This window comes from Rhea pennata, chromosome 4, assembly GCF_028389875.1.
Source record: "Rhea pennata isolate bPtePen1 chromosome 4, bPtePen1.pri, whole genome shotgun sequence".
Taxonomy (NCBI): Eukaryota; Metazoa; Chordata; class Aves; order Rheiformes; family Rheidae; genus Rhea; species Rhea pennata.
In genome coordinates, this window is record NC_084666.1 from 66351738 (window position 1) to 66375923 (window position 24186).

The 24186-nt window shown below is 40.9% G+C and overlaps 1 protein-coding gene across 1 annotated transcript in view; it reads left to right on the plus strand.

Annotated features, from left to right (window-relative positions):
- The window catches only part of PPP3CA (protein phosphatase 3 catalytic subunit alpha), a 199668-nt gene that overhangs the window by 154369 nt on the left and 21113 nt on the right, over positions 1–24186 (plus strand). Inside the window, exons 7-9 of the mRNA XM_062574175.1 lie at positions 9722–9799; positions 12308–12402; positions 21987–22112. Of these exons, the coding sequence (XP_062430159.1) occupies positions 9722–9799; positions 12308–12402; positions 21987–22112 (299 nt within the window). The remainder of the gene's footprint in view (positions 1–9721; positions 9800–12307; positions 12403–21986; positions 22113–24186) is intronic.

Genomic DNA, 24186 nt, shown 5'->3' on the forward strand with positions numbered 1-24186 from the left:
TCTGTAAATTAGTTCTTAATTATGAGATAAGTGAAATTTTTCTTTCATCCTTACCTACAGAAAATGAGGTTGTATTCAGGGAATGTTATGGAAAAAAGGGAAATAATTAGTTCCCATGATTCTTCTTCTTTCAGATTTTTCTGCTGTTCTGGCTAGTAAAGAAGTTTGCTCTTAGTTTAGTAGATTTGTATAGTTTTGAATTTATTTAATATATATTTATTTGTGCTTAGATAATTGCACTGGTCTTGTTAATGATCCATTTCACTTCTTATTTCATGGACTAGTAGTACAATAACTCTCAGGCATTTCTGTGAGAAGCACATCTAGCATGGCAAGATATGATGCTGCTCACCATCTCGAGAAAGGCTTCTTTTGCTGAACAGAAAGCTTGGAAAAGCCAGCAGGACTCTGTCAGAAATACTGCTAACCTGAGGAGAGACAGCCAGTGAGTGGGTGTAGACAATTATTAAGGCATGGGGGAAATCTGTTCTCTCTCAGCCCCGCTGGGATTGCGAATGACATTGTTCCTGTAAGATTTACTGCATGGGTGCAAAATTAAAACGTTGTTTCATCACATTCAGACAAAGTTACGATGAGCATGCACGGTCCTAGCCATGAAAATTGCAATTGGCTCCTTGCCCAACTTGTTTAATTTCCTTTGTGTTAAAGCTCTGGTAAAGAATTTTGGGAGCTTGGTTACACTACTGAGTTAATTAGTGGTGTCTTATCCTACATAAAATATATCAAGGGCTTCCTATCGGGAGTAAAGACATGTGCAAGCTTAGCATTTGCTTTCTGCGATCATTTATGCATGTAAGACTCAACTGATGGCTGTTAACAAGAGTGCAAGAGGGTTGTGAGCCTGGCCAAAGTCTTAGATGGCTGTAGAACTTGAGCAAATACTTGGGAATTAACTGCGGACGTTAAGTTTTGGCTTCCTGGGTTTTTCTAAGTGAGCTTAATACTGGTTCTTAAAGAATGCTGAGATTTGTAAAGCCATTTGACTTTTGGCTGCATTTTCATATTTTTCAAAAGCAACAAAAATAGACAGAAATGATCAACAGTGGCACAGAGTAGCTCACCTGTACCAACATCATTTGCTAGCTGTGGAGAAAAGGGAAGTGATTTGGTCTTACCAGTGCTCAGGAGTAGAAGAATTTGGGCCCTGCCAGCACGAGTTCAGTGGTTTGCTTGCACTCTCAAACGGAGCATAGTATGCAATGACTAGATAGCTCTGTGCTGAAAGGCTTTTCTGGGTTGGCAAGTATTTCACTTTAGGGGATGAGGCGTAGTTATCCGAACATTTCTTGCTGCAGTTTAAGCAGATGACTTTGCCTGCCTTTCCATGCTCTCTTCCCCAAGCCCAGCAGCCCTTTATTGCCCTCCCATTTTCCACTCAGTTGTGTTGGTAGAATTGCTCATGTGCTTCATCAGATCAGGGAACATACCCAGCTTTAACAGAATGACTCTGCAAAAAGGTGTATCTTTATTTGTTTGAATGCAATAGAGCTCCCTGCTCGGTTTCTCAGTGCAGCCCTAGGGACAGCACATTCAAGGGCAGGAAGAAAGCGTGGGGGAAAAGACGTTATGGGAGCTCCCTAGGAGAAGTGGAGCAGCAAAAAATCCAGAGGTGACTTTGGCCTTGGGAGACTGAAATGCAAGGTAAATGAGTTTTGCTGAAATGCCTATTTAAGTGTGCATATGATCTTAGAAAGGCTGTTGGGCTAAATTTTAATGTCTTGTTTTTTTTTTTTTTTTTAAAAAGTTCTTTTTCAGTGGTATGATGAAGGACATGAGAAAACTTAGATTTTTTTTTTTTTTTTGTAGAGGTTCACAGTAGAACCTCAGCTCTACCTCCAAGCCATGTGTTTATAAAAAATGCTTATTTTTCTACATATGCATCTTTTCCTCTGCTGTTTCCAGGGTTTGCTGTATTTGAAAAAAATTTAAGTACTTTCAATTGTTATCTGGTAACGCTGTACAAAAGTGTATATGATGGTACAACTTTGTAATTAAGCTTGTAACTCTGTTAAAACTGAGTATTAAGATATGTAGCTGACCAGTAATATTTTGCTGATAGTTTTCATGAATATAAAACTGAGAAACAGGATAATGATAATTACAGTGGGGAAGTTTTGTCATAATCTTTCCTTCAAAAATTTTCTCTTTCATATGTCGAAACTAGCTTTTATTATTAATCTTTCCATCAAAAGAGCAATTTGTGGAGATTTTAATGTAAACTATCAGGTTGAAGTTGTTCCTACAAAGTTGTTCCTACTCACCTGTCCAACTCTTCAGGTAAACATAATGCAGTTAAAGGTAGGATTGATCAAAGAGCAGAAAGATCACCAGAAACTTCTGCTGTTGTGCAGATATGATTGCTGCTACAGCTTCCAAATAAGTCGTCTGGGGAAAGAAATAACTAGTTATTTCTTGCCATTTCTTCCTACCTTCTAGAAAAGCAATGTGTAGATAACTCTTTTAATTTGGTGATGATTTCAAAACTCATGTACAGTGTATTTATCAAATGTACATGACTCCATGTTTTCTGCCTTGTGCACGTCAGGGTGTTTTGCTCGATGTTCACATTTCCCCTAACTGCAGAGCTAGCTGATGACTCCAGTGCTTGGCTGAAACCTTTAATTTAGACCTGATAGCTGACAGATCCCTATCCGGCCATGCCAGAGCTGGAGATCACCAGGCTCTTGGAGTGTAGGATCACACATCCCAAGCTGATGTGACCTAGAAGAGGCTGAGACAGAAGCCGTTACTATTCTTGTAGTTTGGAGAGGGTTCAGGAAGTTAAGGCCTTGAAGAATGAAGGAAGGCCCGTGCTCACAAGGTGCCTGTACTCATGCTGGGGTTGTCTTGAAGTGTAGGTACAGTTTTAGATGCAAAATAAACTCTGCTTAAAGAATGTATGTATATAGAATTGTTAATTTTCAAAATAGTTTAGTTTTGTCAGTGTCAATCAACATTTTTATTGAGATTCGTTTTTGAGAACTTATCTTTGTCTGTTTTCATGCGTGTGTTTTACGTACATACACACACACACACACACACACACACACACACATACGTGTTCCTGTGAGGAAGACTGGGTGTCCCCTGGCAAAACTGAAAAGCTGGCAGCAGGCAAAAAAATATATACAACTGTGTGTGTGTGCACTGTGGGCCCCAGTTTTTCTAGTTACTGCTGGAAGACCAATTTTACTTAATTTTAGCAATGTATTGTTTTTCTCTTCAAAACTTAATCATGCAAAATATGTAACTGAACATTTGTAGAAATGTATACGAGGAATTTCAATCAAAAAAGAATGCTAAAGTAGGGAATATCATAATCACATATTCCGTGGAGAGTAACATCTTTCTTGCTTCTCCCAGGGGAATCTTGTTGTCTCTGTGAGTCGCTGCTCCGCCGTGATTCAGCATGACGCACGGAGCGCGGGCAGCGGGCGAGGCGGTCGGGAGCGGCCTGTTGCGTGGGGGCTTCTTGTTTGTTTGTTTTCCCTCTTGGCCACCTGTTTTATTTCTGGCCAAACTGCAATCTGCGCTCTGCAGAGCGAGGCAAGGAGGGGGGGTGTTTCTGGAAGGGAGAAAATTATGAAAATTGGTTGGGAGTTTGCTGACAAGACGGTAACTTTGATTCGAAAGAACCAATTTGTCCAAGTTGAAATTCTTTTGTGCAAAAGTTGGTTTCTAATAACTTTTGCTAAGGTCCTTGGTTTTTTGGCGTCTTGTATGACTTCCTGTTGCTTTATCTGGAGAGATCCTGCCCTCCAAAGGACCAGAGCTTTGGGATGTCTCTTTTTACACCTCTGGATTTCTCTCTTCAGATTGTTGTAGACTATTCAGAAAGAAGGGGAGCATGATTAGAGGTACCTGCTTAATATAAAATTGCATTTAGAGAGGAACAAACTGATCTATGTAACAGTTGTATGACATATGTGACAGTAGTATACAGCTGAAAACTTTGCTTCTCCCCAGCCCCTGCTTCACAAGTGACTAAAGCAAAAAATTGGTGTTATCTTGCCTTTGGAACTAAAATATCCAGATAAAGCACTTACAGGGTAGTGGTCTGGGTAATATGAGTACCTGTTCATTACGGTTGCCAGTTTATTCTCTTAAGGAAAAACCCCTATTTTGCTCAGCGAAGATGACAGGCAGAGTTTTTGTGAATGCTTGGAACACTTTGACAACTCTGTCATTCTGAGTAATGGAGCTCACAGAGTCTGAAAAGGAGCCAAAGTCTGCTCACAGAAGTCTTTTTTGTATGAATTTATGAAGAATAAGGAAGTTAAGTCAAGGAATTATTTTTAAAAAAATGGACTTTTGTACTTACCTTTCAAATGGAAAGAAGAACCTATCATGTCTATTTAGAAGCATTTTTACCACTTCATTATGACTGCTTTCAATGCAGTGCTTAACACTGATAGAATACTATGGAAAAAACTGTAATAGGCCAGACATTTTGAACAGCTGCACTGATAATGAACATAATCAACTGTCTATCAGATTTTTCATTATAAACCCCAGTTTTCAGAAGTTAATGTAAAAATTCCTAAACAAAACGTACCATAAGTCTACATTTAGTCACAATTAATTATGGAAAGAAATGTATGCAAGTGAGTTCTCATGAGCCAGTGGTGCGAATGGCAGCCTGTCAGCGTTCGAGATCGCTGCAGTTGCCAAAGCAGTGTACCGCTCGTGATTTGGGCGTTTGAGCTGTTTTGTGATGGCAAACCTCCTGGGCGATTCCCCGCAGCAGCCGTGAGCCTGAGCGCCTGCCGTAGCCTGGCCGTCGTGCCCGAAAGCGGCAGCGCCCCGTCCCGCGGCGCTTGGGGCCTCCAGCTGCGAGTGGCTGTTGAGCTGCAAAACGTCCAGAAGCCGTGGAGGCAAGCAGTAACGTTTCCCTTGGGGAAGCTGAAGGAAGATGATGCGTTAGGTTTGGTGCTAACTTTTCTTCTGAATTTTTCATCTCTTTCATGCATAAAGTAAAAATTTGATCGGGCTGTTTAGTGGTTGCAGCAAGACTTGGAATGTGGTCAGGGAAATCCTGCCTGGGACAGCAGGTCTGTGCAGCAGGGCTTCTCTTGGTTGAGATTTTTAAAAATTTGGTCAGTATATTTAGCAGTAGCGTTTACTGAAATAGTTTTTCTCTCTCTGTTTCTGCGTGATTGCATCTTGTCCCTAGATACTGCAAAACAGCGTGTGCTCTTGTCACAATCCTCGATAACACCAGCGGTCCCATAACGCAGTGCCTGTGTGGGAGTTACGCTTGCAGATGCAGAGACGCTCTGCAAGGTTGTCCGTTACTTGCGGGCACACTGAGTGTGCCACGCCACGGACCTGGCCCAGGGGCAGTTATGGAGACACCTCTTTGTCTTGCCCGTCACCTCACTGCTCCTTCGTTAAACCTTTCTGGTTGTTTCATTGTCTGAACTCCGGCAGAGGGTGAATCGGTAGCGGGAATAGCACGGTCGGCCCCCAGGTGCGTTGGCGGTGCTGCTGCGTGAAGTTCGCCGCGTTTGTCACCTGATTGATCGTTGCTCTCCTACGAATCGAGGGAGCTGAGGCATCTTTATGCAACATCCTGGACTTCAAATCCAGGAGAAGGGTGCTACCCGCCCCCGTGCCTGGGCCGCTGGTGCGGCACACGCTGCGGCCGCCCGTTTGGGAGGGCAGGAAGGCAGCGGAGCGGAGGGGGTGGCTGCGTGCCCACGCTCGCACCATGTTGGCGATGGCCATGCCACCCGCGAGCCGAGGGGCCGGCGTGCCCCCGGTGGGTGCTGCCAAGGGTCGCGGCGCCGGACCGTGCTCGGCGGCGGCTCAGCTCTGCCCGCGCCGAGGCAGCCCCTCCGCCACCTCGGGCGCCCCTCTGCAGCGCGGCTTTCTGACGTGTGCTGTGTTTGGGTGGTCTCCTTGAGAAGAGAGGGGTGCAGAGCTGCTGAGCAAATTCTCGTGGTTTTTCTCCCCCCCCCCCCCCCCAATATGGTAACTATTCCGCCTTGACAATTTCAATATGCTTGCAAGTTTTGCAAGGCCTAAGAAGGAAAAGCAACAGCTCAGGTTTCAGTAATAACTACCAATGCAAGTAAAGATTTAATGTATTAGAAAAATTATGTATATAAAATATATTTATAAAATAAATGCTTAACTATAAATACATGTAAGTATATGTACAGTACAATATATACCCTAAAACACTTAGGTGTTGCAGAGTGCTTAAGTATTGCAAATATTTGGATTTACATTTATTTATGTAAAGAACAACCAAGTATCCAATGACCGAGTCCTTTCACAGTCACTGATTGTGGTGGAGGTGAAACATAAACACTTATCAGACTCTGGCGTTAATATGCTGCTAAAAGTAATCAGACAGATTTAATGAGCACCTTAATATATGCTTTCAATGGTTTTCCTGGTCTTACCAAGAGATATGAAATATACCATGGTGTGTACCCTACTAAGTAATTACAATAGCTTACTATAAATAGAAAAAATGCTGTACATTATTTTAAATATTGATACAATTTATCAGCCTTCTTATTTATCAAAGTAGCAGTTCTTGTTAGTGAAGGTGGTAAAACCTGACTCTCCTGCTATTTGTGTTCCACATGCTGTATAAATAAAATGTGTCTTCAAAACAATGTATTTAGTAGCTAAGCCAGGATGCTGTGGACCTGAAGAGTCTAAAATATTTAGTTTCCTAGAAATTCTGAGTTAGTTTGGAACAATTATTGAAATAATCAATAGTTTCACAAAATATCATTGGTACATTAGGAGTTTCTTTGCATCTTTTGAAGTTTGTTTCCTCACAGAGTTGTGTTACTTCTGCACTAAGATGTAGAGCCCGTCAGTAGAGACGCATGACGTTTTTGAGAATGTTACAACATGCTAGGATTTATGGTGAAGAGAAACTTCTTTGGCAGAAAATAGAAAGTGTGCACAGAATTGCCTCCAAAAGCAGGCTGAGTTGCTAGTGAATTTATTCTGTCTGTTCTGCATGCCTGCTGAATGCTGAGAAAGAAATTAGGCAAGTGCTACCAAAAATGCACTGAAATCTCGTGAAGCAATCCTCGCAATTTGAAGATCAAATAATTAGCCTATTTCTTTCTGGAGACCTGAGTTTCTAGGTTGTCTGTCTGCTGGCTGGTTTTGACGGATGTGAGAGAATGTTTTGGAATTCATCTCTGACCAGTTTCAGCCTATTTCACATGCTATGCTAAGCATACAGTGTGCATGTGCCATAAGCAGAGAACCTAGCAAAAAAGTGAAGATAATTGCAAAATGCAGATAACATGTATGTTAAAATTCTAAATAACTTAACCAAGGTGCCTTTCTACTCTTGTTATCAAAACAAACAAAACTGCAAGCAGTAACTGGTGGACTGTATCTTTTCTGCTATAAAAGTGTGTCAATTTTTTGTAGGAGCATTTCTGGCTTTGTAGCTTTGAAGCTTGAGGTCAGCTACAGTCAGGCAGCACAAGGGCAGCACAAGACAGTGATATGAAACTTGCCTTCTGTGCCCTGCCTGCTTGTCGTGCTACTGATTTGCAGGCAACTTCTGATACTGCAAGTAAATTCAGATGTTTATTTACATATGCTGTAAGGGTCTGCTGAAGATGCTGGTATGTACTATAATCACCAAGCTGCAGAGAGAGGCAGGAATGGTTGCAGTGGAACTGCTGTCTGCTGGGAGAGCAAACTTGTTCCGACTCTTCTTTGCACCACGCAGGATTTGTGATAACGAACAGATGGAGTCTCTGGCCCTAATTCTGCAGATGGCTCCTCTGCTGGTGCCAGAGGAGATTCACTGAGGTCAGGGGAAGGCAGGAGCCTCCTGCTGCCTGTGAAGTTGCAGATTTGAGCCTACCTGGCTTTGCAAATCTTCTGAACCGTTCAGTTGATCTGTGGCTGATTTGGAGACTTTGTGTTAACCTTTAGCTGTATGTTGATGAATATCTCTGACAGCTTGATAATGGACATTAGTTTTACAATAAAAACAGCACCTTGCCATATCTAAATTAAAAAAAAAAATCCAAAATATTTATTGGCTTACGATTATGGAATTCTATCAATGTTATTGAATTATAACAACTGAAGCAATTGACAGGTGGTGCTGGCACCTGGTTCCTGTTTGCGTGTAACATTTTAAATGCGACTTAGTTAAGGTTCTGTGAGACTGGGCCCAATACTGTGCTTCATCTTTGCCATTGAGGACCGTGAAGTTCAGAAGCCCCTTTCGAATGTAGGGCCACCGTGCTGCAGGCGTTTGGAATGAGGCCATCTGGTATATCATAGCAGTGTTGCCTTTTCTACCCTGATGAAAGCTCATGACATATAAATCTTGAGTGATTTCAAGGGTAGGAAATAAATCTGCATAAAACAAAACAAATTGTATAGAACTGACCTGAGGAATAAAGGGAAGAGCCTCTAGGGGTTGTCTGTTCACACCCCTTATATGTGTGTAAGGGGCCTGGCAATGTTTTGTCAGATCCATGAAGTCTTTGTTCTGCTACCGCTTCTCTACCGCTTTACGTGCTTAGTCCTATTTCACTCTTGCTGCAGTTGGGTCATGGAAAGGGAAACCAGGAATTTTTGGTTTTCTTCAGTTCTGTATTAAATTACTAATGATATGAGATGTTTTGCTTCCTGCCTTGAAGTGATAGATGGCCGTTATGCTTTTCATCATCAAATAGAGACAGGGAGGCGTTGGTGGTTTAAAAGCAAGAAGAAAGCAGTCATTAATGTCCCTCTCCTTCCCCTCCATCTATCAAAAAACCACTTTTTTATAAAGTGGCAAAACAGAGGCATTTCCAGTTCTGTAACTTGTATTTAGGTATTACTTCAAATAATTTTAACCTTTTAACCTCTTAAACCTTAATATTTTGTACTTCAAAATTGTGTTTTCAAAACTGCGTCAAGGTTATATTATGCTTGTTTCTGTTGCATGTGTTTTCCCGTAGATGCTTGGTGTCTCTGACAGCGAGAATGGGTTTCACAGGGCAGAGGTGGTAGCAAAGGGCTCCGTTCTCTTGGAAAGAAATCCTGGTCATGGGGAGCAGGTGGCACTGAGGAACTCGAACCATTTTCCTTTAATGTTTTTTTTTCTTTTTTTTTTTTCATTAGTGCAGTAGAACATACCCTATGTATGGAGTATTCAGTGGGCACATTTTCAGGGCTTCAGAAGTCATAGGATTCACTTTTGAAGCTGCCAAGAGGAAAGGTGATTCCTGTTCACCATCGAGCTGCAGTTCAGATGATTAAACATCTTCAGTCTGGAGACTGGTTCACCCTTCTCTTTTGATCTTTTTCAATCTCTTTTCATCACCACCATGTTACCTAGTCTCCACAAGCAGCGTGTGCATACTGTAGCCAGTGCACAAGGAGGTTTTTTTGTTGCAACCAGCCACTGTATTGCATTTTTCTTCCTATAAGTGTGTTGAATCTTAAAGCGTAGTAAAATTGACTTTCTGACGAGCAATAGGCTACGGTTGTTGCGTAATGAATTGCTGCGTTCGGTGTGCCTCGCCACCTGAAAGGAGGGGGTAGGGTGGGGGGAAGGTGCTGCTTCTGGTGCTGGCTCTGCTGAAATCTGCTTGCAGATCAAGGCTGACTTTGTGAATGATGCATGTTGGTTGAAACATTTTCAAAAGCTGGAGTTAAATATGGTGTTTCTGATAATGCTGTAACAGGTGCTATTATTTTCTTCCAACAGTTACCCTGCTGTATGTGAATTCCTACAGCACAATAACTTGTTATCTATACTCCGAGCTCATGAAGCCCAGGACGCTGGGTAAGTGTGTGGGGCAAGGGAGAGGCAGCGCTAGTAGTAAACAATCCTTCCTCGGTGTCCAGTAGAGCAAGGAAAGATCAACCAAGTAAAAATGAATTGGGAAACTGAAAACTAAGTTGCAGTAGCTATCACTTTTTACTAGTAGTTTTTAAAATCGTGAGTTGGCATTACAATGCACAGTCTTTTACATGATTGTTACTAAGTTACAGGGCTTACTGACTCTCCATATGTCCCACTTGCTTGGCCTTAGGGATTTACGTGGCATAAAATGACCACGTCATGGATGCCAAACTGACATGGGGAAACAAATTCGGCCCAACAACGGGAGTTTTTTTACAAGCACCCCCAAGACTGAGGTCTGCCACGCTGACTGCCACAGCTCTTGGGAAGTGATTTGGCTCATGAAGGCCAGAACTGTCATCTCTTAAGTCTTTCATACTTAGCTAAAACTCTGAGCACACTTTTTTTATGGTTCATCAAGACAACAAACTGCTGGAATTCAAAGTGGTCAAAAATTATTTTATGGTGAAATATCAGTATAGGACTTAAGGAGTTTAACAGATTGTGTGCAAAGGTGATCCTGGTCTATCATCCAGTTTTGTTGATGGTTCAGTCATGTAATTCTTGCCAGAGAAAAGCATTTTTTATGCCACTTTAAAAAAGTATGTATTCATTGAAATGCACCACACTTGACTAAAAGGGACTAGTATTTGAACAAATAGCTTTCCATATCTTCCTCGTGTTTACTTGGAGGCAGAAAATTTACCCAATCTGAATAGTATTAAAAGATAAAGTAACAAGATTATAGGAATGAGACTGGTATTCAGTATGCATATAAAAAGTTATTTTGAATGTTTGAATTATCACATGCTTAAAAACCTCAATGCAATTAAAAGCAAGCTATTAGTCTGCTAAAAATAACTGGCTTGAAGTACCCAAGGGTAATGAAATTTCATTTTTATTGTATCGCTTTCCAAAAAAGAGTGAAAAGTAAAATTCTGAAGAAAAGAGACTGCATTGAGACTGTACAAGGGTTTCGGTAGAACTTTTGTGGACGGTTGCCAGATTCTTCAGTTTCTAGTAGCTGAAGACTAAAGAGTAGAATTTGATGTCACTTACATCTTAGGAAGACAAAAGTATTATTTGGCTGGTTTCCTTCCAGTTACCTGCAAATATAATGCTTGATTGATTATATTTTGCCCTGTTGGGCCAGGGAGCCTTTGATTTTATTTATTTATTTATTTATTTATTTTGTTAGGCAGCAAGGCTAGGTAATGAAAATATGTAATTAGCAAGGTGGTTAATAGACTGGATTTGATTAGACATACCACTGGAATACCTGACCCTCTCTTTTTGCCTCTCCTTCTCATACTTTCCTTTTCCCACAAGAAAGGAAAGAAAGAAATATTTTGTCTAAAGGCTGGATGATTACATTGTATTTGGATGCATATAGAATATTAAGTTTTGCAGATTAACAGTGAACTGACCTCATGCAAAATGTTTGTCTCCCATGATATTCTGAGAAACCCAAATTAATATATTTCATTTGCTTCCTAAGGAGATTGTTTTATGGTTTGGGTTTTTTGGTTTTTATTTCTCTATAAACCTGTCTGGAGAAGCAGCCTCCAGCCAGAGGAAGGAGGCCGGAGTCTTGAGCCCTTACAGTCAGTGGTTAATCAACTTTCAGAGAGGCCCCTGGCACCGGGCATTTCCCTGAAATGTGTACTATTCCTTTCCCTTCAGCTTCCTATGCTTAAGGCTCAGTAATCAGAAGCCTGCATACTTGGTTCACTGATGAAAAAAAGAATTATTTGTGTGAGCAGAACACTTTTAGACTGAGTCTAATTTAGCAACTGGTGCAGCACAGAAAAGGGAGGGCTCAGAGCTGGATCAGGTGTGGCTTCTTATGGTGCTAGGACCATATGCCCACACTGTATTTACCAGCAATGAACCTTTTTGCTAGTCGCCAGTCCTAGGTGTGCGTAATGCATCTGTGCATAAGGCAGCAAGAAGCAGATTGCTCCACTGCCATCTGCCACGGCCTTGCCACTGCTTGCACGTGCACAGAGCATGAGCGGCTGGAGGGTCGCAGAGGAGACGTGCTTCGCTTCGAGGAAGTAGCCTACTTCTCCATGGCACACGGGATGCTGCAGCGGGGGCGGTGGTGCTCACCTTCAGCCTCGGTCCCACAGGGTCCCTGCCATCAGACTCCAGGCATGGACACTGAGCAAATCTGTAGCAGTAAGAATTGCTAGATTGCTAAAACCTCCGGCACGCTGCATTGCAAGTGAAGGCTCACCTTCTGCGTGTCACTGCCCCAAGTGGGGCTCAAGGGTGCATCTACGGGAATTATTGTTTCTGTGACCTTGAGAAGTGTATACGCATGCTTTTCTGCCCTGGTGCACCTAAAGGCCAGCAAAATAATTAACTAGTTTTTTTTTGCCATATCTTCAGTCTGTGACAAATGCACGTACAACACCAGACAATAATAACTTCTCTTTCCTCTAGGTATCGTATGTACAGGAAAAGCCAAACAACAGGCTTCCCTTCACTAATCACAATTTTTTCAGCACCAAACTATCTAGATGTATACAATAACAAAGGTAAGATTTAACTTAATTTTTGTTAGTATATAGTGGATTGCACATCTCTGTACTCAAGTGCATTACATTGTTTTTCTTTTTCTCTCCTTTCTCTTCCCTTATTTATTAGTTCATGTCCATTCAATTTATTACATAATGCAAATCTAATCAAATTTATTACAGGCAGATGCATGCCTTTGAATATAACTTGTAGATTCTAATATGCCCTAGGATATTTCTGAATTTTGACTGCAAGATATTAAATACAGGAAGCAAAACTGAAAATGGCCCTATTAACTAAAAGTACTATTTTATGAAATGTTGTGGTTGAAAACTGTTTCTTTTAATTAATGATTTGTCCCTTTGCTCCTTTCCAGTAAAATTAATGGGTCTTTCTATGGACAAACACTCTAGCCAGCTAAGAAAATTGCCAGATCATAAGTGGATATGGTATAGAACCCATATTGTCTGAGTTCCTTTATATTTTCTTTATTAGTCTTTTGAAAACTATTTTGTAGGGCTTAAAATAGCATTAGCCAAAAAAATAAGGTTACTTTACAAATGAGCACCCTGTAAACTGCTCACCCTGGAAAGACTCAACTGAATACAGGTTTGTGCAGCTTCTCAGCATTTACTGCTGCATTCATGGAAGTGTTCTCTAATGAACTGGAAAAAAAAATCATGGTTCTAAAAATAAAGCATTCCAATAAACCCGTCCTCCTATATGTTGAAATGAGCAGTAAGCTTTGCTTTCTCCTACTCCCAGTAAAGCTAAAGTAATTTGTGAACAGCTGTGAGAGAAAAAAGTATTTCTTCCCCAGTGATAGCACTGAAAGGAGCTTCACTGCAAAGTGATCAATCTTTCTTAAGTGGAAACATTTTTAATTTTGATCCTTGCGTGCAGAAGTAGTAAGTATTTTGTTGGAAAGTTGCGAAAGAAATCTTTCTCAGGTATCATTTTATATTATAAAACTTCTAAAAGCTGCTTGCAGTAAACTGTGGGGAAAGGAAGTAATTCACAGTTAGATAACAGGTTCTATACATGTTAGTGTTCTCAAAATGCATATTAACTTGTGGAAAAATTAATAAAACCATTCCGCAAAAAGCATCCAAGCAGAGCTGTCAGTAGCTGTTTTTGTATAAGTAAATATTATAGGGCCTATGCTAGCAACCCCAAAAGAGTAGGATGAAACCAGGAATGTGTTATTTTCTTGGCAGTGTTATTGCTCTTGGTGGAAAAATGTGTTTAGTCTCCGAGTTAGCTGTTTTGAGTAGAGCATAGGCCAATGAAATGTCTGTACAAGTAACGTGACTAAGAGTAGCATTTTAACATCTCTTAATACGCTGCGGCAGTTCTGTGCACGCAAAGCCAAAGGGTTAACAGCGCAGGCTTTTGTTATGAAGGCAAACATTAGATACAAACCAATGCTGATTTACAGAATTCGAGATCTTGAATATCAAGTCTAGGCAGCAAACAGCAACGCCTTCTGTTACGGCTGTTTCAGAACAGAAGGTCATTTGACTTGTTTCATGATTCTCAGCTGTGACAAATAGGCCTTAAACCTGGGGGAAAGTCATTTCTGCTGAAGGACTCTGAGAGGTGCTGATGAGGTGCAGGGAGGGCCGAAGTTGGACGCACTCCTGAGGATACCTCGTCCCAGGGAGCTGCTACAAATAAGCAGTGGTGTGAGATCAGCACCGTTGGGCCACTCTCTTTAAAATATGACTTTTTGAAAATTTAGAGGCTGACCTTTAGTGGCTTTGTAATGCACTTCTGTTCAGTTTAGCTGGCTCCTGTTCTCTGATTAAGAGTTTTGATGCCTTGTTTCATGAGACTGATAGCACTGGCTCTTGCTGTTTGAAGTATATCATGCATCTTCTTTCACGCTGTGTTGCTCAGCCATCTTCATCTCCATAGCGATTGGCTGCTTGTTTCCCTGTTCAAGGAAGAAAAACACCATCATCCTAAATCAGTCAAAAAATGGCTGCTTGTTGGCTTCCTTGATTTGCAGCAGATAAATTAGAGTGCAAAGCTTTGGACTGATTGATTTCAGGAGGCGAAGGAAAGCTTGTCCATACTGAGATGTTACAGGAAAGTTGTTCTAGCTGACTCACTATGTGTTGGCCCACAGTCTGATTGATTTTAAACCAAATCATTCAGGTTCTTGGGGTTGCTATAAGTGAAAGTCCTTGGAAAGAGAGTTACTGTCCTGCTAGTGAGTGTCTTCCATTTCTACTATACATTTTTAGTATGCTTCTGATCGTCACCTAGCTAATAAAATCACACTGCATAAATTCACGAGAGGCTGCATCTCCCGGTGAGGGGAATAGTGTTCCAAGGTCACTTTTAAATGTGTTGCTGTTTAAAAAGCAGAAAGAAGCTAGGAATACTCATTTTCTGAGTCAGGTTGGTTAGTTTTTGTACCTGCTAAAGTAGTCGTACTTCTTCTGCAAAGCATTTCAGAAGGAATAGGGTATTTACTCAAAGAGCAGGAGAGAGCATATTTCCCCAGAGCAAAAAGAGGTTTGGCGGGAGCAGTTGAAGACAGGGACCCAAACAAGCTCACGTTCAGTGTATCTGCTGTCGTTAATGCTGTTATGGGCCCTTTGCGTATGCTGACACACGGCACCGCTCTGCAGTGGAGATCTCTCTTGGCTGCACTCCGCAGGATTCTGGCACCGAAGGCGGTTTTCTATATCCTTTAGGTTACTGGCCACGTCCTGGCGGCTCTGCAAGTAATTTGCCCGTCATGTGGCTCCAGGTCCTGCCGCAAGCTCAGCCCCCACAGCCGTGCCACGTCGGGCACCAAAGTCCCGTTTTTGCATTAGGAGGCTGGTGGCAGGGCTTCCCTTTTGTAGCTGATGGAGACAGAGAGAGACCTTTCACGGGGACGATTCAAAGACTCAGCAGCTGCCTCGTGTCTGTCTGCGTCCCAAGGCTTCCCTCCTTGGCTGTTGTTGCGAGTGCCCTCCGACAGATCCATCCTCGGAGGGGATGCACATCTCCTGCACATCTGTTTCCATCAGCTTCCGAGGTTGTCTGCAGCAGTTTGGTGGCTTTCTCAGACTTTACCCTCTTGTTTATATTATTAAAAGGTATAAAGAAAAAAATAGTTTAGGACTAGTAAAACGTGTTGCAAGAACTACTGGTCCATTCCTGGTTTTCCAAGGCTATTCCTGGAGAGGATCAAAAATCCTCATGCAAGAAACCAAATGTTGTTTTGACTGTGACAGTTAACTGTGACTTTGAGGCCTGTGAGGAAGGCTGTACGGATCCAGGGAGTCTGAGCAAGTTGCATAAGTAAGTGCACATTTACCTGTGGGTTCTCGCATGCCCGTGGGCATGAGAAATTCTGTACAGCAACAGCGTAAGCGGGTGCCAAAAACTACAGTATTCTCTGATGTGTTGGCCTTGTACAATGTTAAAGCTTTCATTCCAATATTTCAAATTTTAGTACATTTTAATGCCTTAATTAGGGCATGCTGTAATACTGTCCAGGCCACAACAAAAAGTAAGTGAGAAATTTTACAGGAGTGCTGCAGCGCCAGGCAATTTCATTTGTGAATTACTGGCGATACTTAATATTTTAGTGTCTGGCTGTCACTTCAGTATGTTCGTGCTTTGTGGCTGAGTGAGCAATTTTAACTAGCTGTCTAAAGACAGACTATTATCTTTTGCACATTTTAAAAAGATTAAGGTTCACAGTGGTGAGATAACTACCAGAGAATCTGAAGCTATTGAAGCAAATGTGATGTCTCCTCCATCGTTTTTCAAAGTGCATGGGCTGCTGCTGAAAGCAAGAGCAGATGATGAAGGAAAGGAAGCAAAGAAAACATGCGGGGGGATGTGGAATACCAGAAAAGTTGAAAGAAGCTACATTGGTACAGCTCACTAACATAGCAGATAAGTAACGTATCGCTGGAGTGCTGAGGGAATATGACCGTGTGGAACACCATGGACACCTGTTAACAGAAATGCCTAGCCCAAACAGATCTAGCAGAACAATTATTTTCATGTTGGAAAAAGGCAAAGTAATATATCTAGAAGAGAACTGAAACCAAGTGTGTGTATCTGGTGCAGAGACAATCTTTGAGAAATAATAGCACTCTGGGAGAAAGAAAAGTGGTGTAACCTTCTGTTTGCCCTATCAGTTTTCAGTAACACTTTATCACTGCTCCTACAATGAAGCCTTCTAATGGAAACAGAAGGTTTTAAAGAGCAGCTGTTACCGTATCTAGGCAATCTCTTGCCAACCCAGAGAGGTTTGCTAGAAGTGATTTTTGTGGTCTGTTGATAAAATCTGGAGCGCTATTCCACTATTTCTTTAGTATCTCTAAAATAAATATCTTCAGAATTCTTTGAAGGGTGATTTTCCTACGATGGGCACTATGTTTATATTCTGTTATTTACATCATTACCCTGCAGAGTAAGTCTTTCTTCCTTTGATAACTTTAAACTCCTTAAGCATTTTACTAAGCCTTATCCCTGACCTGTCTCCGGCAGAAAACACTGCAGTTACTTAGCAACTCTGCTAGAGGAGCGAGCACTGTTCCCAATTGCACAGTTAATGCTGAAGCTAATCTGGCATTAAATCAGAAATTGAAAATCTTCATTTCACATGAAGAATTTGAGACCTTTCCCTGAGCAGAGCTTTTATTTTCTAAAATCAAGATGAGTTTTTGAAAATTTACATGTAACTACTAGTTATTAAACGAATTTGTTTAAAATTATTTTGAGGTTGTTTATCTAAAATACGTACATGCTGAGGCTGTTAAATTTTTTCATCTGATGGAAATACTGATTTATACTGAAAAATTCCACTGCAATTCTTAAAATAGGTTATTTAATGTCTTTGTGTAATTCTGAACTCCAGGTAATGCATTTTAATGTTGGTCACCTAGCTAAAGGGCTTAATTCGGCTTCCAGTAGGCGAGCTTTTGAAGTGCTGCTTGAGATGCCGGGGTGATCGGAGACCTCAGCTGAGCGCTGGCAGATGCAGCACAGGAGTTATGGGCACCCTGTGCCCCCCTGGAGCAGAGGGAGGCCGGAGGTGAGATACTCGGGAACAGCTCAGCTGGCACCAGGCGCTCACACGCGGGCACCTGAATTGACCCAGGAACGGCAGACCTTTCTCCAGCTGTAGCTGAAGGAAAGAGATGGTTTCTGACTTGCATGTTTTTTACCACCTCATATTTCCTGCCTTAGATACCAATGTTAAATGCTTAAAGCTAAACAGTATGAATGCCCCTCGCCTGCTTCATTATAGTGTTTCTTTTCATTCTAATGTAATTTCAGCATCTGATAGCTTGGTTTACTAGCATTAGAAGGAAGTATAATGTCATTTGGGATATCTGCACATCTTCACTTTACAAAACATTGGCTTCTAAAACTCGTTTACAACAGCGAGTACCAAAATTAGGTTAAAATGTGTGTGGCTGTTAAGAATAGTAAGATAAGATTCTTGCTCTGGTTGGTGATTATAGACTATAAAACTGTGACTGGTGGTTTGGTCTGCTAGCGTTTATCTGACTATAGATTTGGAAAGTAAAGTGTGGGGATTGCAGCCTGCAATAATAAGCAGCTGATGTTGGAAACATTTGAGAGAGTCAGATTTTCTCCAGTTTCCTAATGAAAGGAAACTTCTCCTGCTTCTCTGCATCCCCTCTGAGGGCGAGATGCTGCGTGGCCTGTGGCCGTGTGGCCTCCCAGAGATTCCCACTCCTCTGGGGCTGCTGAGGCAGCACGTTAACCGGGATGCGGGACTGAGGCAGAGGTGAAACCCCCAAACCTTCCCGAGCCAACAGAGAATAAAACAGCTATGACCAGAAGAAACCAAGGTGCTAGAAAAACTCAGATAAACTGTTGAAGTATCAGAGAAGCATTTTCTTCTTGATCCAGGTGCAGTTTTCTTGTTTTCCTCATCAAATAATGTGCTTTTCAGCAGCATCCAGAACTGGGTAGTCATAACAAGAGCAGATTTGCTTAATGTTAAATATCAACTATAACGATTAGTTACCTAAAATCAATATTTAGTGTACATTATATTTGTAAATTAGAAAGATCTTAAATTACAAATTCAGGAAAGTATTTGTGACATTGGTAACTACTATACCTTACTTCGTTTTTTCAAGAGCAGGTTTATCTTTGAAGACTTTAGTCCTTGTTATTACACTGCTCTGTTGTGCAGTGTTATTTCCTTTCAAGTGGCTCTTGGTCATCTGTAGGGGGATGTACAGACCTTTTATACAGGAGTTCTTAAAATACTCTTGTTGGAAGTTGCTTTTGCAAGATATTCAAATATGTAGATTAATAAGGTGGTGTAAAACTTTTTTAGGATAATCTCAAAATGAACTACCTTATTTTGAAGAAAATCTAAAGCCATTTATTTTTAATGTTTTCAAACTGTTCTGTTTAAAGTTCAGACTTTTTTTTAGAGACACCATTTTTAAAAATTGCTTGTGAAATGATTAATTGAATTTTCACAAAATTTGAAAACAAACTTGGTGGATGAACGGAAGAAACAATGGGAAGGGAAACTATCCCAACTCACTAACATGATGAAGCTGAAATACCTTATATACAGCTCTTTATTCTTTTAAAATGAATCTTGCATCCATTAAGTAGTCCATTAATGTGGTTTTGATTAATTTTTACTATACGACCGCAAACTTTTTTTCCTTTTTTGAATTGTGACTTTGTATAGAAAGAGAATGAGTCTTGATCTGCCTTAGGTAATTTCAGCCAAACACTGATGAAAATATTAAGACCACGGACTTATTTTTTTCATTTTTGCTAATAGCAATATTTAGCCATTGTTTATTTTACTGGAAAGCAGACTGGCTGCCAGCTGTGCAACTAGAATGGGCAAGAGTCAACTGTGGTTTATTAAAACGAAGGATGCCGGATAGGCAGAAGATCACGCAAATGTTAGCTATCCGTTTTCTATGTGTGCATCAGTGAGTTGGCTTCAGAAACTCCCAGGTCACCTCCAGACTCTTGTCTGGCACAAAATGGAAGAAACTTAGGAACCTCTTAAATTTTCTTGGGAAGCAACCATCAAGTGTCTCTGATCGTGTGTTGATCAACGAAAAACGACAAGTAATCCGAAGAACTTGTTCTTCTCCTCTGGGCAGTTTTGTAAGACACAGAGTTCATATGTTACTGCAACGTAGTGCAGGCATGCGACTTCTTTGCCAGTTCAGGAATCACAAGCTCCTGGAATAAAGGGTCTTACTGGGGAGACATGACGGGGACAGCGGTGAAAGGGGAAAGCAAAGCGTGACATGTCTTCAGCTGTCTATGCTTTTGATATCGTATCCCTGACATACTTTTAATTCTTACTGTTTCATCATTTGTGAAGGTATTATCATGTGTATTGCTGCTTTGATTCTTTTTTATTTAACTAAAGCTGAGGAGGACCTTTCTGAAGGTCACAGGTTACCAAATTTCATTAGGATGGTTATTCATGGCTTTAAAAAGGCAAATTGAAACCTACTTATTTGAAGTTATATACATGCCCTCCAATATATGAAGTATATTATCTCCAGAGTAAAAATTATTTGATGACAGCTCATCTACTACTATCTACAGAGCTAGAATTGCTTGTGCTACAAGATGGGATTATTAAAAGCAGAACATAGCGAAATAATGCAGTCTCTTTCACTGTCTGCATGAGAGTAAGCGTCTGAGCTGGGATTACATTCAGAGCTATGTGTAAATGCTAATAGTGAATTGACCAGTGAACATCATCTAAAGTTCATTGAGCTGTCATTTAAAGACTGAAAATCTACTCTTTATTTATTTATTTAATGAAAATGTAAAGCACCGGCATTTTTTTAGTGGATGGAAACTTCAGCTGTCTCAGTCCCATGTTGATCAAAGATCTTGTCTGCTGTCCCTACTAATTGCATTGTTAAAAACCTTTATGCCTTCGTGTTGGGGATAGTAATGAGAGTCTTTGGTTTTAAGCGGTCATCTGAAAATTACCTTTTTCTCCATGAGGGAAGAAATATTTGCTCCTCTGTTTCATAAATGGCTCTGTTTGTGTACATTCACCACGTTTATGCTGTGCGTGTGCATGATTTTATAAATTCCTAAATTTCAGGAAACAGACTCTGTAAAATAAAATACCAATTAGGTTAGAGATGATGTTTGAGTCTTTAACTGCATAATTAAAATTTTACATGACCTGTTTCTTCATAGAAAGACAAGCAAAAAGAAAGGAGAAGGGAAAGGATAAGACTTAGCTCGGCTGTTCCCGAAGTTGAAGCAGTTAGCCCACAAAATAAGCAATAGAGATCCAGCACTGGACGGGTTTTGTTGGAAGTCCATATTATTGAAAACTCTCCCTCAATATATTTTTAAAGCCAACAAGCAGACCTGCTGCACCCATCCCCATTCTCTTTTTTCCCCAGACAGTCTGAAAGAACTGACCTAAAGGCTGAGTAATCTAGAGTATCCTAATAATCATGTATTGCTATGAAAGTTTTTAGAAGTGCATAAGTCTGGATTTGCTGTGGAATGCTGGGCAAACCGTGCCTTAGACAGTGAGTTTTGATAAAGGCAGTTTATCTAGGCATTTTGTAGAAGTTATTTCACATCATCTGCTACATTTTCATCATTATTTTTCAATATTAGTACTTTGCCCTCCTCAACCAAATCAATACTTTCTTTTTCTGTCCAGCCCTCACTCTGACTCCGTTCAGTTATACCCAGACCACAGTCAGCCTTTCCCTCTTCCTGCACTGGGCCTCAGTACAACGATGGTCTCTTATAGCAACAAATTGCTGTTTCTTATTGATATGCTTTATAATACTTTGATTTATTTTGTTCTGTTAATTTTAAACAGTTTTTCCAATATTAATCTGTTCCTATTTCTGATAAACACCAGAAGTTTGTTAGCACAATTTAGTACTGAAGTTGCCTAGGTGCTTTAGAAAGCATAAATTTATTTATGACATAAATATCTGTATTTCTCCCCTTTAGCAGATGTAGTCTTATTTTTGTTTATGTTGAAGACTGTGACAAGAATGGTAAGAATTTTAAATGGGGCAAGACAAAGCCTATTATTATGCATTGATACCAAAGGGAGCATAGTCTAGCGTGCGTAGAATTGAACAACGCGACAGGGAAGTACCATCAGCTCCACATACTACTGTGAATGAGTTATGTTGAAAACGTTCTTTGAAAGAGTAGCATTCAAACTCGAAGCGATAGACGCTTTTCTTTGCTCTCTCTGCCGTGTGGTTGAGAGGCACTCGGATAAGTACGTGAAACGGATGGATGCGGGTAGCGTGCCTTCGTCCCTGCTGGTGGCGGATCCCCCAGCCCATGTGCGTGTCTACTCACACGGTCATTAATCCAGTTATCGGCGCGTCTCGGTGCCGGGGCAGCTGGCGTCGCAGCCCGCGCACTGGAAGTGGCTTGCGACCTCCTTGTGGCTGTCTCCGGCCGCAACTCGCAGTCGAGTGCTCCTGCTGCGTCAAGTGGTTGCGGGCTGGGGTGCAGCACCGAGGGCTGCGAACGCGGTGAACGTTACTGGTCTGGGAGTGAGTCACACGTGTAGCTGATGGCTTTTTTGTTTTCTTTCCTTCCTCCCCTCTAGCTGCAGTATTGAAATACGAGAACAATGTTATGAATATCAGACAGTTCAACTGCTCCCCTCATCCGTACTGGCTTCCTAATTTCATGGATGTGTTTACCTGGTCCTTGCCATTCGTGGGTGAGAAAGGTATGTAAATTTGCCCTCCTCATAGAAACTACAAGATGGTTTGTTAGCCACTCTGTACGTGGCCCAGTTCTTCTGAAATGATAAGAATAATTTGAACACAGATCACTTGCTTTTGAGGATAAATCTGAAGGGCAAGCAATTACCAGTGGCTAATCGCACTTCCCATATCTTTTATGATTTCCCCTCTTTTGAGGATATGATATCATTTCTGCTGTGGAAATAGATTTATAGCATTGCCAGCTGGAGATCAAATTTACGGAATAAAATTCTTGTGATTTGTTCATTTATAAGCTCTTTGGTATTCTCTTAAATATTGTTTACTGCTTGAAGAATATCCCATCAGGCTTTGTTACATCAAGGCTATGTCCTTATCCAGCTGACTTGCCTTGATTAGGTGACGATGAGGTGTTGCTTTTTCACTAGTAAATACAGACTCACTCTGGTTAGCTGTTACTAAGGTTAGGGAGATGACAAGAAGGAAAAAATCTGCTCCTCAGCCCCTTCTCAGCCCAGAGCGTGTGGTGCCTCATCCCTAGTGAGAAGAAGCTAAAAAACATAACTGATATCTGACTGCAACATGATGCATGTTGCCTGAAAACAGCTCCATGCTATGAATGGCAAGCGCACCAAAGGTGTGAAAGCACTGTGGTCTAACATATTAAATGAACACATAATGACAAGCTGCTTAAAGTCATCTTATTTAAGGCTTGGGATGAAACTTGCTTTGATCCATCCGTTGTGGTATATTGCTGTAACAGCAATTAGTGCTAGAAAACTCTAACTCTTAAAAACTGCTTGGAATAACTGTTCTCTCAATAGGCAACTAAAAGTACAGCCAGCTGCGACTCTTACCTGCAGTCAGGGCCAGCTTTGTTTTCAGTTACTCTTTCGCGCTAGGAAAGACGCCAGTGAGAAGCCTGAGGCCACTGGGAACAAAACAGGTAGACAATAAAATATGGATTAACTGTTTCAACCGATAGAGATGTTCCATAATCTGTGCTGATGCAGCTTGTAGACTTCAGTGAAGCAGATAACAAGCTTTCACTTTCTTAGGCCTCGTTTTTTAGGATGAGCTTGTTCTCTAAGCACGTTGTGGTTCTGAACAGGAGGTTTCCAGAGACTTCCTGCAGGGTGTCTTTTCAGGAGAGGCTGCAGACCACATAGTAAGATTCAGCAAGCTTCTGAGACTGTGACCACTTCCATTTTTTTCTCGTTTGTGACTTCCCAGGGATCACCCTTGCCAATAGTTTGGAAATTTTGAAGCCCCAGAAGGAGGTGAAATCCATGTTTTTCCCTGTCTCTGAAAAATAAATCTCATGGTATAAGAGTTGATGCTCTATATAGCTTTTATTTATTTCTTTTTTTATAGATTTTTCCCCTCAAAGGCCAACCAAGGTAGGAAGCTGTTAGTTACACTGGTCGTTGTTAGTGTGGAAAGTCTTTCCACTAATACTGTCAGAGGAAAATATTAAATCCTTCACTAATTTAGGAAAAAACGTAGCTTTGTCCCACCCTTTTAATTTGCCAGACCCATCGTATTTGTCACAGAAGATGACTTTAATAATCACTTGATTTAAAAATTTAAACTTTCAGCCTGTTAGACGTGCTTGGTAACCCTTTTAATGATGCTTGTTACATGTAGATGTAGTGAAGTTTTTAATCTGTCTGCTAATGATTTCACATTTTACTTCATAACTTGAACTTTTTTTTTTTTTTTTTTAATCTCAATTCTATTTCTTTGGTTGTGTTTTGGGGGGTGTTTTTGGCTGTTCTCACGCTGTGTGCTCTCCAGTTAGTTTCTCACTGTTGCCCTTCCCCCAAATGGCTGGGACCAGTTCAGGTATAGCCTGAGACTGTGACCCTTGTGTGCACAAGTTGAAAAGTAAGCAAGCTGAACATATTGCGAACATAGCAGTAACGACATTTCTATCCATACTATTTGCACTAGATTTCAAGGGACACTGCCAATTTATAGTCACTTCACAAGGGCTAAGGTATTGTTGAATTCAAAGTACAATATGCAAACTCTTAGAATAAATGAAGGTATTTTTGTGATCCTTTTTGTAACTTTTTC